This window comes from Salmo salar, chromosome 26 (assembly GCF_965601325.2).
Source record: "Salmo salar chromosome 26, fSalSal1, whole genome shotgun sequence".
NCBI classification, from domain to species: Eukaryota; Metazoa; Chordata; class Actinopteri; order Salmoniformes; family Salmonidae; genus Salmo; species Salmo salar.
In genome coordinates, this window is record NC_138316.1 from 35,348,004 (window position 1) to 35,361,587 (window position 13,584).

Below are 13,584 nucleotides of genomic sequence, written 5' to 3' on the forward strand. Positions count from 1 at the left end.
CCCTACCTTCATTCCATCCTTCTCTTCTCCCTGCAGCGCTCCAGAACGGGCGTTCCCAGTTTGTCATTAATGGGAACTGGAAGATCAGTGTTCCTGGGGAGTACAGCGTAGCGGGAACCAAGCTCCTGTACAAGCGCTCTGTGGACACCTGGGAAAGCTTTGAGGTCCCTGGACCCACTATGGAGGACCTGCACGTCATGGTCAGTCTGGTCAAAGTTATGAGGGACAGGAGACGCAATGCAATAACTATACTGAACAACAATATCATCACAACATGCAACAATTTCATAGATTTCTATTGAGTAACAGTTCATATGAGGAAATCAGTCAATTGAAATAGACTCATTAGGCCCTAATCTATGGATTTCACATGACGGGGAGTACAGAAACAAATGGGCCTCAGGATCTCGTTACGGTATTTTAATGCATTCAAATTGCCATTGATAAAATGCTATTGTGTTCAATGTTCGTAGCTTATGCCTGTCCATACCTTAACCCCACCGCCACCATGGGGCAGTCTGTTCACATCAGCCAACCGCTCACCCACACAACAACATATACGTGATCTGTGGTTGGGAGGCTGGTTGGACGTACTACCAAATTCTCTAAAACGACGTTGGAGGCGGCTTATGGTAGAGAAATGAACATTCAATTCTCTGGCAACAGCTCTGGTGGGCATTCGTGCAGTCAACATGCCAATTGCACGCGCCTTCAAAACTTGAGACATTTGTGGCATTGTGTTGTGTGACAGAACTGCACATTTTAGAGTGGCCTTTTATTGTCCCCAGCACAAGGTGCACTTGTGTAATGATCATGCTGTTTTATCAGCTTCTTGATATGCCACACCTGTCAGGTGGATGGATTATCTTGACAAAGGAAAAATGCTCACTAACAGGGATGTAAACAAATTTGTGCACAACATTTTAGGGAAATAAGCTTTTTGTGTGTATGGAACATTTCTGAGATTTTTTATTTCAGCTCATGTAACGTGGGACCAACACTTTACATGTTGTGTTTACTGTATATTTTTGTTCAGTGTGTATAGAGACTGCAAACTAACCTTACTAATTAAGGTACACAATGATAGATTTGTTAGTATACTTGTTCAAGCCCCTAGTTTTGTCGCACCTAGACTACTGTTCAGTAGTGTGGTCAGGTGCCACAAAGAGGGACTTATGAAAAGTACAATTGGCTCATAACAAGGCAGCACGTCTGGCCATTAACAGTACACTGGGAGCTGACGTTAATGATATGCATGTCAATCTCTCATGGCTCAAAGTGGAAGAGAGATTGACTTCATCACTACTTGTTTTTGTAAGAAGTGTTTACAAGCTGAATGTACCGAGCTGTTTGTTTAAACTCCAAGTACACACTTCGGACACCCATGCATACCCTACAAGACATACCACCAGAGGTCTCTTCACAGTCCCCAAGTCCAGAACAGACTATGGGAGGTGCACAGTACTACATAGAGCCATGACTACATGGAACTCTATTCTACATCAGGTAACTGATGCAAGCAGTAGAATCAGATTTTAAAAAACAGCTACAAATACACCTTATGGAACAATGGAGTCTGTGAAGAGACACCCACACAGGTACAGACACATGCATACGCACACACGCTAGCACACTCTCTCTGCACACACGTACATTGTAATATTGTTGTATTGTGGTATTATACATTTTGTATTGTAGATATTTAGTGGTGTAATACTGTTATATGATAAACTGTTTATGTGTAATGTAAGTGCCTTAATGTGTTTGGACCACAGGAAGAGTAGCTGCTACCTTGGCAGCAGCTAATGGGGATCCCTAATAATTACAAATACAAAATGCCAATTTAGCAGAACCATTCAGTCTCCTCTCCTATATGTAACTGATGTATATTTTCTTAACGTGTTGTCTTCCATTTGTTATATATTTTTTCAGTATATTGTTGGTATTGACAGTTCCAAACTGGGTGGTTCGAGCCCTGAATACTGATTGGCTGACGGCCGTGGTATATCAGACTGTATACCACGCGTATGACAAAACATTAATTTTTTACTGTTCTAATTACATTGGTAACCAGTTTATAATAGGCACCTCTGGGGTTTGTGTTATATCGCCAATATTGCTTAAAATACAGTGAGGGGAAAAAGGTATTTGATCCCCTGCTGACTTTGTACGTTTGCCCACAGACAAATAAATGATCAGTCTATAATTTTAATGGGAGGTTTATTTGAACAGTGAGAGACAGAATAACAACAAAAAAATCCAGAAAAACGCATGTCAAAAATGTTATAAATTGATTTTCATTTTAATGAGGGAAATAAGTATTTGACCCCCTCTAAATCAGAAAGATTTCTGGCTCCTAATCTCAGCTTGTTACCTGTATAAAAGACACCTGTCCACAGAAGCAATCAAGCAATCAGATTCCAAACTCTCCACCATGGCCAAGACCAAAGAGCTCTCCAAGGATGTCAGGGACAAGATTGTAGACCTACACAAGGCTGGAATGGGCTACAGGACCATCGCCAAGCAGCTTGGTGAGAAGGTGACAACAGTTGGTGCAATTATTTGCAAATGGAAGAAACACAAAAGAACTGTGAATCTCCCTCGGCCTGGGGCTCCATGCAAGATCTCACCTCGTGGAGTTGCAATGATCATGTGAACGGTGAGGAATCAGCCCAGAACTACACGGGAGGATCTTGTCAATGATCTCAAGGCAGCTGGGACCATAGTCACCAAGAAAACAATTGGTAACACACTACGCCATGAAGGACTGAAATCCTGCAGCGCCCGCAAGGTCCCCCTGCTCAAGAAAGCACATATACATGCCTGTCTGAAGTTTGCCAATGAACATCTGAATGATTCAGAGGACAACTGGGTGAAAGTGTTGTGGTCAGATGAGACCAAAATGGAGCCCTTTGGCATCAACTCAACTCGCCATGTTTGGAGGAGGAGGAATGCTGCCTATGACCCCAAGAATACCATCCCCACCGTCAAACATGGAGGTGGAAACATTATGCTTTGTGGGTGTTTTTCTGCTAAGGGGACAGAACAACATCACCGCATCAAAGGGACGATGGACGGGGCCCATGTACCGTCAAATCTTGGGTGAGAACCTCCTTCCCTCAGCCAGGGCATTGAAAATGGGTCGTGGATGGGTATTCCAGCATGACAATGACCCAAAATACACGGCCAAGGAAACAAAGGAGTGGCTCAAGAAGAAGCACATTAAGGTCCTGGAGTGGCCTAGCCAGTCTCCAGACCTTAATCCCATAGAAAATCTGTGGAGGGAGCTGAAGGTTCAAGTTGTCAAAAGTCAGCCTTGAAACCTTAATGACTTGGAGAAGATCTGCAAAGAGGAGTGGGACAAAATCCCTCCTGAGATGTGTGCAAACCTGGTGGCCAACTACAAGAAACGTCTGACCTCTGTGATTGCCAACAAGGGTTTTGCCACCAAGTACTAAGTCATGTTTTGCAGAGGGGTCAAATACTTATTTCCCTCATTAAAATGCAAATCAATTTATAAAATTTTTGACATGCATTTTTCTGGATTTTTTTGTTCTGTCCCTCACTGTTCAAATAAACCTACCATTGAAATTATAGACTGATCATTTCTTTGTCAGTAGGCAAACATACAAAATCAGCAGGGGATCAAATACTTTTTTCCCTCACTGTATACCAGGTATTATAACTATATATATTAAAATATATATCCGTTGTACACTGTGTGGTTGTGTCTGCAGGTGTTGGTGACAGACAGGAACCCGGGGATAGAATACGAGTATTGGCTCCCTCCAGACCGCTACGCTCTGTTCCATGGCAGGAGGAGTCAGCTACGCCAGCCTCACCACACTGCCAGCTACATCCCCTGGGATCACCCCACCACTACTACTACCACTACTACTACTAGGCCTCTCCCTGTCACCACAAGACCCTACTGGGGTAAGACCGCTGACCATTCTTAAAGGGGTAGTTCAACCAAATTAAAAGAACATTTTGTTTCCTTACCTTGTAAGAAGTCTAAGGACAAAATGCAATCCAGGTTTTGGGTTTGTTTACCTAGGCACTGTCACCAACCGCTAACCTAGCTAGCTAGCATTTTCTAAGCAAAAGCCAATGGACGTCAATGTACCCATTATTAACATGTGTTAAATTTAATGTCCAAAATGTCAATTTAATGTGATGTATGCATTTACATGGGAAAACCTGCCCCTGGTTTCATTCATCCTCTGTTTGTGTGACTGAAGTTTAATACATGATGGATGGATACGGAAGATGGATGGATGGATACGGAAGATGGATGGATGGATGGATAGATAGATAGATATGGAGGATGGATGGATGGATACGGAAGATGGATGATACGGAAGATGGATGGATGGATACGGAAGATGGATGGATAGATGAATACGGAAGATGGATGATACGGAAGATGGACGGATGGATGAATACGGAAGATGGATGGATGGATACGGAAGATGGATGGACGGATACGGAAGATGGATGGACGGATACGGAAGATGGATGGATGGATACGGAAGATGGATGATAGATACGGAAGATGGATGGATAGATACGGAAGATGGATAGATACGGCTGATGGATAGACACGGAAAATGGATAGATAGATGGATCTAAACATTATTGCAAGGGGTAAAAAAAATCTGCACATTACGACAAGCTCTACAACGTAAAATTAATAAATAAAAAAATGTTTATCTGTATGTTTTTAATATTTTCAGATCTCACTGCCTCCAGTACAGCAGAGGTACTGCCAGATCTCAAAATATTCAAATAGGTTTTTTTACATTTCATTTTGTTTTAATGAATATTACTAACAACAACAAAGGTAACACATTTTGGCCAAGGGATCTGTGGTATAAGTTTAGAAGGTGTAATACAACACAATGTAATATTATTAATCTACAATGTATGTTCATAACCCTGGGCAACATGGGCCTGGGAGGCTGACAGGGACCCCAGTTTGAAAACCCCTAACCTACAAAATGCCCCACAGACTGTGCCTTGCTAATGTGCAGCAAATGTCTTCTGGAATGTTTTATTACATCCGTTTATTTAAGAGGGGAATTATTAACTGCAAACTCAATCATAGGCTTATAATCAGTGTTGTATTTCTATTAAATTGGCCCTGGTTAGAATGTAACCAACATTCAATAGTAATCATTATATTTGTCCTATATAACTGCAAAAGTGGACTTTGATCCAAAACTGAATACACTGTGCTGACCTGCTATACTTTGATCTGTACCTGGCTGACAATAACAGATAAAACCAAGGCATGAAGTTTCTGGAGTGGAATGTCCCTCTCTTATCTTAGAAGTGTTTAGTGATAACGCTAATCCCAAAACCCACTGCATATTCCATGCTGAGATAGTGGTGCTTGGTACAGTAGCATAGTTTTGACTGATTTCTGTGTACTGCTCAACAAAGCAATGGTCTAAGACTTTAGCATCCTTTAGAATTTAGTTAACAGGTTTGATCATTTAGTAATGAATCAAGTAATTTGGTGCAGGACATAATGGGAGTAGCCTAGCCCCTAGCATAGTGTTTTCTAACTGGTGGGTTGAGAAGTAGCCTAGCCTCTAGCATAGTGTTTTCTAACTGGTGGGTTGAGAAGTAGCCTAGCCCCTAGCATAGTGTTTTCTAACTGGTGGGTTGAGAAGTAGCCTAGCCTCTAGCATTGTGTTTTCTAACTGGTGGGTTGAGAAGTAGTCTAGCCCCTAGCATAGTGTTTTCTAACTGGTGTGTTGAGAAGTAGCCTAGCCCCTAGCATAGTGTTTTCTAACTGGTGGGTTGAGAAGTAGCCTAACCTCTAGCATTGTGTTTTCTAACTGGTGGGTTGAGAAGTAGCCTAGCCCCTAGCATAGTGTTTTGTAACTGGTGGGTTGAGAAGTAGCCTAGCCCCTAGCATAGTGTTTTCTAACTGGTGGGTTGAGAAGTAGCCTAGCCCCTAGCATAGTGTTTCCCAACTGGTGGGTATAGATCCACTAAAGGGTCACGCAGTTAGTTCCTTTTGGGTCGTGGCTAAAGACTGGGTTAGGTCCAGAAACATGGTCTTATTTACCTTGTGGTTCACAGGGAGCATTGAAAGCCTTTGGGGGAGTCAAGACAAACAAAAGTGATTAGCTTTTTTGCGTTTTGGAGTAGAAATCAATGATCTAAGACAATGTTTGCTCATGTCGAATCATAGTGATTTGATGCTGGACAGAAAGTCACTCTTTAGTGATTCTATCACGCCTCCTCCCGCTCCCCCTCTCTGGCGCTCAATGGCGCCAGGCTGCCCCTCATTACGCACACCTGTCACCATCATTACACGCATCAGCGCTTCATTGGACTCACCTGGACTCCTTCACTTTGTTGATTGCCCCCTCTCTATTTGTCTGTTCCTCAGTTGGATCTCCGTGTCGGCATTAATGTTGTTATGTTTCCCCTGTCCAGACGCTGTTCATTTTTTGTTTCCTGTCTATTTCATTAAACGTTCACTCCCTGTACTTGCTTCTCGTCTCCCAGCGTCTGTCCTTACAGATTCTACCTAAAGAATGCCTTGGAAAGATCCCTTGCCCGAATCCTGATTCAAGATACACATGTGCTTCTCCATCGTTTGCACAAATCTCAAATGAATGGATGATTAATGCAAAATTTAAAGGAATAGTTCAGAAATTGTACATATTTAGATGTTTTTTTCCCCTCATCTCTTAAATGGATTGTGGTCCTCAATTAATTTTTTTTAAAATTATTTTTAAATTATTTGGGCATGAAATTTAAAACATGCTTAACTGGGGAGATTTACTTACATGGTCCAAAAAAATGTGAATGTTAACATTTTGTTGGCAGTGGCTAGTTTAACAAAACCAAAGTGTGGATTGCAGTCACTCCTTTTCCATAGACTGCTTTTAAGGTAAGAAAACAAATATCTAATAAATATGTAAACTCACTGAACGATCACTTAAAGTTACGTTTGAGTTTATGTCTTGGACCCAGGTCATTTTCTTCATCAGGTCATGAAAACTCCTGGCCCTAACTCCAAAGGCATGTTGATACTCAATAATGTAACTCACCTTTTCCCGCACTGTCCCTCAGCTCCTCCAGGTGGCTGGCCCATCAAGTCCCCTCGCCATCCAGCTCGACAACCCCCTCACCAGCCCCACCACCCACCCCTCCTTCCCCGCCTGGAGAGGGACGAGACCAGGAGGAATCGACTACCCCAACCACCCCGAGGAGGTTTGCTCCACCTCACCTAAATCTTTAACCCCTATCTCACCCCCACTCCCCTAAACCTCAACTCTCACCTTGCTCAAATGCTACGATCCTCTCTCCTCTGCCTCCCCCCTCTACTCTACTCTTTCCTTTAATCTATCCTACTCTACTCTTTCCTTTAATCTATCCTACTCTACACTTCCTTTAATCTATCCTACTCTCTACTATACTCTACTCTTTCCTTTAATCTATCCTACTCTACTCTTTCCTTTAATCTATCCTACTCTACTCTTTCCTTTAATCTATCCTACTCTACACTTCCTTTAATCTAGTCTACTCTCTAATCTCCTCTTCCTTTAATATGTCCTACTCTCTACTCTACTCTTCCTTTCATCTAGCCTACATTCTACTCTTCCTTTAATCTGTCCTTCGCTTCCTTTCATCTAGCCTACTCTCTACTCTTCCTTTAATATGTCCTACTCTCTACTCTTCCTTTCATCTAGCCTACATTCTACTCTTCCTTTAATCTGTCCTACGCTTCCTTTCATCTAGCCTACTCTCTACTCTTCCTTTAATATGTCCTACTCTCTACTCTTCCTTTCATCTAGCCTACATTCTACTCTTCCTTTAATCTGTCCTACTCTCTACTCTAATCTGTCCCACTCTCTACACTACTCTTCCTTTAATCTATCCTACTCTCTACTCTTTCCCTTCCTACCCACTCGCCCTCCCACTCCCACCCTCTCCTACCTCTCCGTCCTTTAATCTATCCTACCCTCTCTACCTCCTCGTCCCTCTCTACCACCTCCTACCCCTCCCACTCTCTACACTTCCTTTAATCTATCCTACTCTCTACACTTCCTTTAATCTATCCTACTCTCTACTCTACTCTTTCCTTTAATCTATCCTACTCTCTACTCTACTCTTCCTTTAATCTGTCCTGCTCTCTACTACCTATAAAGGAAGAGTAATCTGTACTAATCTCTACTCTTTCCTTTAATCTATCCCACTCTCTACTCTTCCTTTTAATCTGTCCTACGCTCTACTCTTGCCTTTAATCTATCCTACTCTCTACTCTACTCTATCCTTTAATCTATCCTACTCTACTCTATCCTTTAATCTATCCTACTCTCTACTCTACTCTTCCTTTAATCTGTCCTACTCTCTACTACTTCTACTCTTCCTTTAATCTGTCCTAATCTCTACTCTTTCCTTTAATCTATCCCACTCTCTACTCTTCCTTTAATCTATCCCACTCTACTCTTTCCTTTAATCTATCCCACTCTCTACTCTATCCTTTAATCTATCCTAGTCTCTACTCTACTCTTCCATTAATCTGTCCTACTCTCTACTACTTCTACTCTTCCTTTCAATCTGTCCTAATCTATACTTTTTCCTTTAATCTATCCCACTCGCTACTCTTCCTTTAATCTGTCCTAATCTCTACTCTTTCCTTTAATCTATCCCACTCTCTACACTTCCTTTAATCTATCCTACTCTCTACTCTACTCTTTCCTTTAATCTATCCTACTCTCTACTCTACTCTTCCTTTAATCTGTCCTGCTCTCTACTACCTCTAAAGGAAGAGTAATCTGTACTAATCTCTACTCTTTCCTTTAATCTATCCCACTCTCTACTCTTCCTTTTAATCTGTCCTACGCTCTACTCTTGCCTTTAATCTATCCTACTCTCTACTCTACTCTATCCTTTAATCTTTCCTACTCTCTACTCTACTCTTCCTTTAATCTGTCCTACTCTCTACTACTTCTACTCTTCCTTTAATCTGTCCTAATCTCTACTCTTTCCTTTAATCTATCCCACTCTCTACTCTTCCTATAATCTGTCCTAATCTATACTCTTTCCTTTAATCTATCCCACTCTCTACTCTTCCTTTAATCTATCCCACTCTACTCTTTCCTTTAATCTATCCCACTCTCTACTCTATCCTTTAATCTATCCTAGTCTCTACTCTACTCTTCCATTAATCTGTCCTACTCTCTACTACTTCTACTCTTCCTTTCAATCTGTCCTAATCTATACTTTTTCCTTTAATCTATCCCACTCGCTACTCTTCCTTTAATCTGTCCTAATCTCTACTCTTTCCTTTAATCTATCCCACTCTCTACTCTTCCTTTTAATCTGTCCTACGCTCTACTCTTTCCTTTAATCTGTCCTACTCTCTACTCTACTATCCTTAAGTCCCCTACTCACTCTCAGAAACTCATCTGTGCCATCCTAAACATTGTGCAATACCCTGATATAAAAAACAATCTGTGCTCAAATCAACTCACTGCTTCTCTTTCTACTCCCGTAGGGCATTGTGGGAAATGTAGGCGGGCCCGCGGTCGAGGGGAGCGCCAGAGGCAGTTCTGCCAGAAAGACTTCGGTAAGTCTGAACTTCTTGAATGCCTAAAGTTAGAGGTTCAAACACCCTTGTGTGCTTTCAATTCACATGACCCAGTTTACAGCTGGGTTTGGGTTTACAACATCAGGTGATAGTGGTGCAAGTTGACAAATCTCACTTGAATCGTTTTTTTAAAGTAAGGAATGAATGTAATTCGGTGAAACTTAAACAGCCTTTTTAAGTCAGTTGAGAAATCGCAGCATGGAAAAACAAGCATGGCACAACAAATCTTATTATAAGACATTGTAAAGGCGCATACATGCTTGTAAGTTATAACAAGTTTTAATGCATAATGCCTGTTGGCTTTATGTGAAGTGTTAGCATAATGTCTTTCATTGGTTGTCAGTGTTCCGTGCCAAAGTCATGAGCAAGCTGTACCGGGGCGAGGAGACGCGCTACGATGTCCAGATCATCCACACCTACCACAATCGCTTCCGCCTGGAGCACCGCGAGTTCCTGTGGGTGCCCAACGTGTGTGACTGCCCCCCTCTGGAGGAAGGGCGCCAGTACGTACTGATGGTGCGTCGCCACATTAACAACGAGCAGACGTTGAACCGGATACTGATGGAGGAGGACAGCTACGCGATACCCTATAAACCTAGAGAGGACGCTCTGTTGCGCCCCCTGGAGGATCTGTGTAGTAACAGAGGGCCCAGGCCACCTGCGGAACTGAGACGCGGCTATGCCTAGACATAGAGATGTACAGTATACACCAGACACCACTGATGCACACATACTTTGACTGTCACGACTCCTTAACACTCCTCAAGACTGAGCACTTCTGATGGCGAATCAGACAAACAATGGGGCTGCATGTGTGCATCTGTGTGTGACATTAAAATCCCATACACCCATACGCAACAACTTCCTGCCTCTGGCCCTTCAAAAGACACACAGAGAGCAACAGAACCACTAGAATTCCAAAATAGGGGAACTGAAAATGGCAGAGGCAAACACTAGTTGAACCCTGGGAAGAGACTATACTCAGGGTGACCCAGGGTGATGTCAGTCAGCGTGATAAGAAGGCAAAGCCCTCTCAAAGAGCAATGCAAAAGCTGACCAGCTCACAAAGTATAGCACTTTAGGTGGCCGTTATCACCCACCTTTAAACTTACCAAAGAGAAGAATATATCCACTTCAATGGCCAAGCGTTTGTGTTGTTTTGTTCCCTTTGCTAACTAGAAAACTGACTATAACTACCTGTCTGGGTTACTAACAGGCAGTGTTGGGGAAGCTACTCTGAAAATATAGTTTATAGCTTGTATCAATTACTTCACACTGGAAGAGGTTAAGCTACACTTCAGCCCAGATTCAATCAGATCAAGCGTTAACCGGCGATAGCCGACACCTACATAGCTGATGTTTTGACGGTGCCGGAGATGTAACTGTGTTGGAGCTGTCAAACTGGTGAAGAGCTACTCTTCATCATTGTCACTCGAGTTAGATATTCAGAATGACAAAGTGTAGGCTATATAGAAATAATGATGCTCAAATTGAAAATCATTAGCCTAAAGAAAATAATGAGGATTTCTATCAGCCGAATCGAGGTGTAGATCACATCTCACATTCCAGTGTTTTGAACTTGTAAACAAGGCTTGCATGAGATTTGTCTTAATGCGACTCCGTGCAGCCAATAGCAATGTCTGCTTCAGGTGTAATGCCAGGAGCTGTTCTAACGCAGTTCCCCCTGCCTGAACAACACTGCCTGAACAACTGCTATGAGGATGTCGGCTAAAGCGTATGTGATTGAATAGAGCCCTTACGCTACCCTAAAGAAAAATATAGTTGACTTTAATAGTTACTTCGAAAAAGTAGTTCACTACATCCAAACTACTTCGTAAAAAACTATCATATCTAAATCTGAAACGTCATCAACTACACAGTTAAGAAAAATGACTGCAAGAACACATCACTCTGGAGTCAGATGTTAACAGTGTAGTGAGATCTGTGTGACGGCCAGAGTGAGTGGCCAGGGAGAGAGAGAATAAATAGGGGGTAGTTGTTTTGTTGAATAAATGTAGTGGGCAGTTCCAGTAGATGGCTACATGGCTAAAACAAGTAATTAACTACCGAAGACACTACAATGATTTGAATGTAGTTACTACAAAATGTAGCTAAATTACTAACTGAATGAAATGTCGGGGAACTACTCCCCAGGACTGTTAACAGTTCAGTCACTCTATGTCAAAATAAATGTGTGACTTTTTACTTTCTTCTCATACCTAAGATATATAAAACAACATATTGTTCCATATTGTATTTATGTGGCAAAAGAATATCTAAATCATAACATTTATATTTGTGTTTTGCTTCTAAAATATAGTATTTAAAAAAAATAATCTATCAATGCATTTCTCTCTATTGATGTATGTGTTTTGGGTAACAATTTACATCAATTTGCTCTTATACCTGTGTAGTAACAGTGTCATTAATTACACTAGTAACATTGTAGTTACATGTTATAGCACAGTACCTCATGAATTGCATTGTAATTGCGTAGTGATGGGGTTGAGTTTATTCCACTTGTGTAGTAACAGAAACCGCTCAACTCTACTACTATTACTATGCAATTAAAACTACACGGACATAAGAGCAAGTTAATGTAAAGTGTTACTGTGTTTTGAATATTAAAACAATCAGGTTCCCTTAGTCTGTTTTGTTACGTCTCCTGTTATCTTATTCACATGAAGATTTACTTTTGTGAGAAACAAAAAATATGGATTATTCAGTATTTTATATTGGTGTGGCACTGAGTAGCTACAAATATAAGAAACATATTTGATTTGAATGACTGGTGAATTATTTGCAATCTATTCCTATACATTAACTATGCTGTAACAAGTAATTTTTTATTATAAGGTTTTAAAAATTTGCCAACACATTGCTTTCTTTAACACCACCGACACCACATTTTACAAGGCGGGATGGGTCTGTGCTCATATGCATTTTTGTATAGGTAGATTACCCTAGAAACGTCATTCAAACTTTAAAACGTGCTGAGTGCTTGCATACAACTTTTTGATATCTTTTATACTTTTTAAACTATGAAACTATTTTATTTCCCATCTTCATTCACTTTCATGGGAATATCAACTTCCAGACTTCTAACATTCCATTCACTGCAACATTTGGCCAGTTTCTCAACAAGTTAGACACGTTGGGCATATGATATCTTCCTCTACTTCTCTGCTATTCAAATCTGGAATCAGAACAGAAGTATCTGCTACCAATCAAGAGTTACAGCTGTTTGAGTTGAGTGGAGAAGATTAGCTGGCTAACTTCAGCTAACAGCTTTCTCATGTCTCTTCATTAAGCCGTTGCTATGGATACTCACACTCGCAGGGAAAATAAAGCAGAGGGTGAAAAGGGTGTTTAGAACAGTAGTGTTAGGATGATGAAGAATTGTGAACAAGAAAGCAGCTGCTACTCCAGAGGTGGCAGTCAAGGCAACAGCGTGTCGTCCTCCTCAGCACCGTGCTGTACATACCTCAACTGGCTAGTTGCCTGTCTGTAAAGAGAAGGGAGGGCTGTATGTTGATCCTGCTGTTCTGATTGGATAGAGTGAAGCTGTCTCCATTCACTTGCTTCATATTTCAATTGATCACTTCTCATCGCATGATACAGTAAATCAACAGGAGAGGTTTGCTAGCAAACTATCAATGTGCTTAATATCTAACAAGCGAAGCAAGAGTAGGGAAAGAAGAAACGCTGATGCACATTGACTTTTTATTTTTTGCACATGAAAACTTTTCCCGCGCAACAACTGTAGTTTAGATATTTTAATTTGAATGAGCGTTGTGTAGCCTATTCGGTTAAGTCAGTCAGAATGTGATGCGTATTATCCAGCAACTTCTGAAATGGAAAAGGAGTGTGTGTGTGGTGTGTGTGTGTGTGTGTGTGTGTGTGTGTGTGTGTGTGTGTGTGTGTGTGTGTGTGTGTGTGTGTGTGTGTGTGTGTGTGTGTGTGTG

At 41.4% G+C, this 13,584-nt stretch overlaps 1 protein-coding gene across 1 annotated transcript in view; it reads left to right on the plus strand.

The window, feature by feature from the left end:
- The window catches only part of LOC106562621 (ADAMTS-like protein 5), a 61,834-nt gene extending 49,436 nt beyond the window's left edge, over positions 1 to 12,398 (plus strand). The window contains exons 9-13 of the mRNA XM_045708199.2: positions 37 to 200; positions 3,738 to 3,936; positions 7,096 to 7,236; positions 9,527 to 9,598; positions 9,963 to 12,398. Coding sequence (XP_045564155.1) covers positions 37 to 200; positions 3,738 to 3,936; positions 7,096 to 7,236; positions 9,527 to 9,598; positions 9,963 to 10,306 — 920 coding nt within the window. The 3' untranslated portion in view covers positions 10,307 to 12,398. The remainder of the gene's footprint in view (positions 1 to 36; positions 201 to 3,737; positions 3,937 to 7,095; positions 7,237 to 9,526; positions 9,599 to 9,962) is intronic.
- Positions 12,399 to 13,584: the final 1,186 nt, after the last annotated feature.